Here is a 6,000-nt window from a genome sequence, read left to right on the forward strand (position 1 = left end):
ATGGGTAAACTGAGGCCAAAAGTGGCTTAAGTGACTTGCCAAGGATCACACAACTAAGAATCTAAGGTGGGACTGAACCCAGGTCTTCCTGACTCCAAGTCCAGTGTTCTCTGTCCACTGTACTGTGCTGCCTCCCATATCTAACTCTGTTGTCCAGGCTTGATTCAACTTCCAGAAACAAGCCATGGTAAGGTTAGGGAAGTGCCTGCCATGCATGTCCTGTGGGCTAGGCCTTGACTACTGCTCTAAGTTTAAAGAATCTCAATCATCTTGTTTGTTGTACTATGTTATGGAAATACTTGCGTTATTCCATAGATTAAGAATAAAATAAAAATTTCAAAACAGAGTCTAGCCAGCAGAGGAAAATGACAAATGTTGTAGGGGATATGGGGAAAATGAGACATGAATGCACTGTTGGTGGAGTTGTAAACTGATTCAAACATTCTGTAGAGCAATTTGGAACTATGGCCAAAGGTCTATAAAACCTTTCAAACTTTTTGACCTAGTAATACAACTACTAGGTCGGTATCCAAAAAGAGATAAAACCCACAAAGTTAAAGGACCTATATGTACAAAAATACTTATGACAGTTCTTTTATGGTGGAAAGAATTTGAAATTGAGGAGATGCTCATCAATTGGGAAATGACTGAACAAATAGTGGGATGTGATTATGATGGAACACTATTGTACTATATGAGAAATGATGAGCAGGACGTTCTCAGAAAAACCTGGAAAGACTTACATGAGCTTATGCGAAATGAAATGTACTGTATACAAAGTAACAGCAATGTTATAAGATGATCAGCTATGAATGACTTTGCTATTCTCAGCAATACAATGAGCCAAGATAACTCTGAAGGACTTATGATGAAAAATGCGATCAATCTCCAGAGAAAGAACTGATGGTGTCTGAAGCATATTTTTTTTTCATTTATTTTTCTTGAGGTTTTTTTTTTGGTCTGTTTTCTTTTACAACCTGACTAATATGGGAATGTTTTGCATGACTTCACATGTATAACTTATATTGAATAGCTTGCCTTCTTAAGGTGGGGGGGAGGGAGGAAGGAAGAGAATTTGGAACACAAAGTTTTTTAAATGGATGGTAAAAATTGTTTTTAACATGTAACTGTGGAAAAATTAAATTCTAGGTAAATGAAAAAAATTGGAAAAAAACCCACAACAGAATCTGAAGGAAAGGATAAGGGAGCTTTCAGAAACTGAGTACTGATTTTTGATCCCTTCAGGCTAAAGGTCTTGCCCTGTTAGAGCTTGCATGGGATATATCCAGTAATGAGCAACAGGAAGAGTTATGCAGACCTTCAACTATAACTAGGAACTTTTTATCCAGTGACTCTTGGCTATTGCTCAGAGAAATGAAACCATTCCCTATAATATGTGTTTCCCACCCCACATCCATCCTCAAGCCAGCTACTGGGCACCATTGGACCCCTAAGACAAAGGATGAGGGTGGGGTGGGGAAGGAGAAACCAACTGCAAACTCCACAGCATTTCCTAATTTTTTCATCTATGCCCTCTCTTTCCTTCCCTGCTTCTCCCCTCTCTTCCCTTCCCCATCCCCCTGCTTACCCTACAGTTTCCTGTTTCTGAAGATCATAGCCATGCTCACAGAACTCCGAAGCATCAATGCCCAGCACACCAAGCGAGTGCTGCAGATTGAAGACATCCATCCCTTTGCCACCCCTCTCATGCGAGAGTTATACAACATAATGGACAGCTGAACAGTCATCTCACTTTGAAGGCTGCCTAGCACCAAGCAGCTAGTGTACCTCCAACAACAGCAAGGCCTCTGGCTATCAACGCTTGGATGGACAGAAATCAGCAAGAGTCAAGATCTCTCCATGATCTGACCTGCAGGGTCCAGCCTTAACTTCTTGGATTTGTCCTAGAGGGTTGGTCCTTTCAGTACTCACTCCCATCTGACTTTCCTGGAAAAAAGTGATTGTTTCCCCCTCAGTTTGTACCTCTACTGCACCCTTCTCTTGTACATAGCAAAGCAGTCGGCATAGCACCTCCCTGGCTTATGGGTGCTGTAGCAGGATGGAGCAGAATATTTTTTTTTTCCTCCAGAAAAGATGATGCTGGTCAGGGATGGAATTCCAATGAGATATGGTGGTGGGGCCCTATGAGGAGGTAATGGGAAGACTGGAAGCTGTTTTGTGTCTGTGGGACTACATCTCCACCTATGTTTATTAGTACCTCATCCATCACTTCCTCCACTCTTGCTTCTACTTCTTGCTACATAAACCCAGCCTCCACCTTCTCCCATCTACTTGTCCAGATTACCCCACACCTACTCTGTATGTGAGCTCTTGGATTTATGTGCCTAGGAGTGTGTGTGTGCGTGTGTGCATGTGTGTGTGTGTGTGTGTGTGTGTGCGCGCGCACACGCATGCATAAGTGCATTCCTGATTGTATCTAAGGGAATAATAAAAAAATTGTTTTTTCCTGGTAGATGTCCATCTTTCTCTCATGTGTCAAGGAGCTGTACATTAGAGGCATACTCTGTAGCCAGCATATTTACTTCCATTTAACCTCAGAACTAGGGCAGCTAGGTAGCACAGTAGATAGAGCACTGGGCCGGGAGTCAGGATGACCTGAGTTCAAATCTAACCTCAGACACTTTTTAGCTATGTAACCCATGGCAAGTCACTTAACCCTGTTTGCCTCAGTTTCCTCATCTATAAAATGAGCTGGAGAAAGAAGCGGCAAACCACTCCAGTATCTTTGCCATGAAAACCCCAAATAGGCTCACGAAGAGTCAGACATGCCTGAAACAACTGAACAACAACAAACCTCTGAAGTAGGTATATTGCCACGTGGCTGCTTGTGTGTGCATGTACACACATATGTATGTCTGTGTATCTATCATGTATGTATGTATCTATCTTTCTATCATCTCTCTCTCTCTCTCCCTTGTTCTTTCTGTGTACTCACAGGCTATGCACATCATCAGCATCAGAAGAGAAGTGGTGGCACATCTATTCCAGTCTCAACTAAAGCATTGATACTTTTGTAGCATCCTTGAAAAATGGTCATCCAACCTCTGTTTAAACACGTCCAGTGACAGGAAGTTCATTGCCCACTAAGGCAACCCATTGCCCTCTAATTGCTGGGAGATCTAACCAGACCCTTGTAACTTCTACCCACTGGTCCTGACTTTTTCCCTTGGGTCAAGTGAGACAGATCCAGCCTTTCTTCCACATGACAATCTTTGAGACACTTTAAGTCATCCATCACCTTACACACATCACATTTAGCACAGTGTTCTCTTTCTCAGGTTATTGCTGCAGGCTTTTGGTGTGTGGCAGGGTGTCCTGTCCCCTACCCCTTCCGCTTGCCCTTCTCTGGATATCATTCAGCTTGTCAGAGTCCTATATCATCATTTATCCTTGTATATTCTGGGGTGTATGCCTGAGGAGGTTATGCAATTATTCATCTTTCTGAGGCCTAGATAAGAATCTGCATAGATATTGTAGAGAAAAGGGTACATTTTTGCAGAGGTTATTGTCTGGGAGGAGAAAATATCTGTGTTGTTATATTTACTTTTGTGCATATCTGTGTGGTTCTACACTTGTACTGCTACTACTTGATATATCTGTGCATCAAGGGTGTCTTTATCAAGAATAATGATCACATTCAGCTAATGTCCATGACAGGGAAGAACAATCAGCAAATTCACTTTTTTTTTTTTAAGTGAAACAATTGGGGTTAAGTGACTTGCCCAGGGTCACACAGCTAGTAAGTGTTAAGTGTCTGAGACTGGATTTGAACTCAGGTCCTCCTGACTCCAGGGCCGGTGCTCTATCCACTGTGCCATCCCTTTTGATATTTCTATTCCCCAAACTTAGTTTTATTCAGAGAACTGCCTTGATTATGATAAATTAATTGTGACCAACTAGTACATGAAAATATGCTTGAATTTCCACAAACTACTTTACACTGTTATGAAATCATTTCACCCCAAGACATTTAGTCAAGCAAATACTTTATGTGTTTGTAGTTTCATTTAAGGCAAAAAGACTTAATTAAAGATAATTAGCCCTGGAAATCAATGCATAAGATTTCCAGAAATTTTGAAGCCACGGAAAACTTTTTTTTTCTGGATTAGGGAAAAAAGAAATTTTTATGAGAAGGATATATATATGGAAAGTCATATTTTTAGAACTAGAAAAGACCTTTGAAGCCATCTAGCCCAGTTTCTGCACTTTGTGTATATATATATATATATATATATATATATATATATATATATATAGAGAGAGAGAGAGAGAGAGAGAGAGAGAGAGAGAGAAATTTGGATGCAGAGAGGTGAGGTGAGTAACCCCTGGTCACAAGTTAGTGGCAGAACCAGGATTTGAATTCAAGTTTCCTGATTCCCCAGGCCATTATTTTCTCCTTCTACTACATCATGCCAATTAGTTTCCTCCTTTTTCTTTTGGGGGATGGCACAAGAAAAAAAAGGAAAACTGAAATTCATTCAATACCTTTTTTTTGCATCCTTTATGAATTTAAAAGTCACTTTCTTGTTTTAGGAACATAAAAATGTATTAGGTATATTTCAATTTTTTCATAAAATGACAATATACCTGCTCAGTATATTAAATTGAAAGTCTAGTCTATTCAGGCAACAGCTATGAATTTTCTAATTGAATTTACTTCTGTGATTTTTTTTTTGTTTCAAATTTTTGTGACAAAGGAAGAGAGAAACTGCTAAAGGTTATGTCATCTCTTAGTTTTTATAAGTTGCCAAGAAGCAGCAAATGTGTGAGAAATAAATGACTGACTTTATAATAAAAAAGGGAAATTACTAGTTTTTTAAATTTAGTTTTCTTCACAATGGTAAGAAGGCACACAAATTTCAGAGAGTCTGAGAGCTACAAATGACTATAGAGAAAACACTCAGAAAAGGGAAAATAAAAGAGCCCCCACCACCCCCAAACTACAGAATGTCACTTCTGCTACATGAAACTTTGTCAAAGTGGTGCAGTGGATAAAGCACCGGCCCTGGATTCAGGAGGACCTGAGTTCAAATCCGGCCTCAGACACTTGACATTTACTAGCTGTGTGACCCTGGGCAAGTCACTTAAGCCTCATTGCCCTGCCCCCCCAAAACAAAAAATACCACCCCACAAACAAACAAACAAATAAACAAAAAGTATTCTTTGGAAATGCATTTGTCATTGGGCAGTATTTGCCAATCCTGTGTGTCCTGCCCCCCTCCCGTATCCCCACCCCAGAACAACCAAATCTAGAGAAATTTCAGTTTTTATCATTCAACAAAGAAGTACGTGTCCTTTGGGGTCCTTTGTGGATTTCAAGGTCATAGGACCAAAAAAGAGGCAGGTTATAACTTTCCTTCTTCCTCTCAAGCCTATAAACTTGCTCTGACTCTTCTCTGTTCCAGGCCTGCTGTGTACAGACATGAGAGCGCCATGTTTTAAATCTCTGTAGGTAGAAGAAGTAGATGCGATTCACTGCCAATGTCCACTCCCAGACCTCCTCACGACAGGAACTTCCCCACCAGTGCTTAGTCCAGGAGTACTTATATATGTCAAGGTCCCCTCTGGTGACCTGATGAATGGTGACCTTTCTCAGAATAATATTTTTTAATGCAGAAAGTAAAATACATAAAATCCCAAAGGAAATCAAGTACATTGAAATCAAGATGTCCTAGGTCAAAACTCAACAGTAGAAGTAACATAATGAGGTAAACCACTAATTAAACATTTCATATGGAGAGAAAGCAGGCTGAGGTGACAACCCGAGAATCTGCAACCTCCTCCCCCTAACTTTTTTTCTCTTGAGCTATAATCAGAAGAACATAGGACTTAGAACTGGAGAGATTCCTCCTTGCTCCCATGAGGTAAGTGACCTGCCCAGAGTCACACAGCTAATAAGTATCAAGTGTCTGAGGCCAGATTTGCACTCAGGTTCTCCTGAATGCAGGGCCGGTGCTCTATCCACTGCACCACCTAGCT

At 40.6% G+C, this 6,000-nt stretch overlaps 1 protein-coding gene across 4 annotated transcripts in view; it reads left to right on the forward strand.

Moving 5' to 3' along the window:
* NR1I2 (nuclear receptor subfamily 1 group I member 2) overlaps positions 1-2,462 on the forward strand; it is a 64,849-nt gene extending 62,387 nt beyond the window's left edge. For all 4 annotated transcript variants that reach the window (XM_043991328.1, XM_043991330.1, XM_043991329.1 and 1 more), the window contains one exon: positions 1,596-2,462. In XM_043991328.1, coding sequence (XP_043847263.1) covers positions 1,596-1,740 — 145 coding nt within the window. In that variant the 3' untranslated portion in view covers positions 1,741-2,462. The remainder of the gene's footprint in view (positions 1-1,595) is intronic.
* Positions 2,463-6,000: the final 3,538 nt, after the last annotated feature.

The sequence above is a fragment of the Dromiciops gliroides genome, chromosome 3 (assembly GCF_019393635.1).
Source record: "Dromiciops gliroides isolate mDroGli1 chromosome 3, mDroGli1.pri, whole genome shotgun sequence".
In the NCBI taxonomy this organism is placed as follows: Eukaryota; Metazoa; Chordata; class Mammalia; order Microbiotheria; family Microbiotheriidae; genus Dromiciops; species Dromiciops gliroides.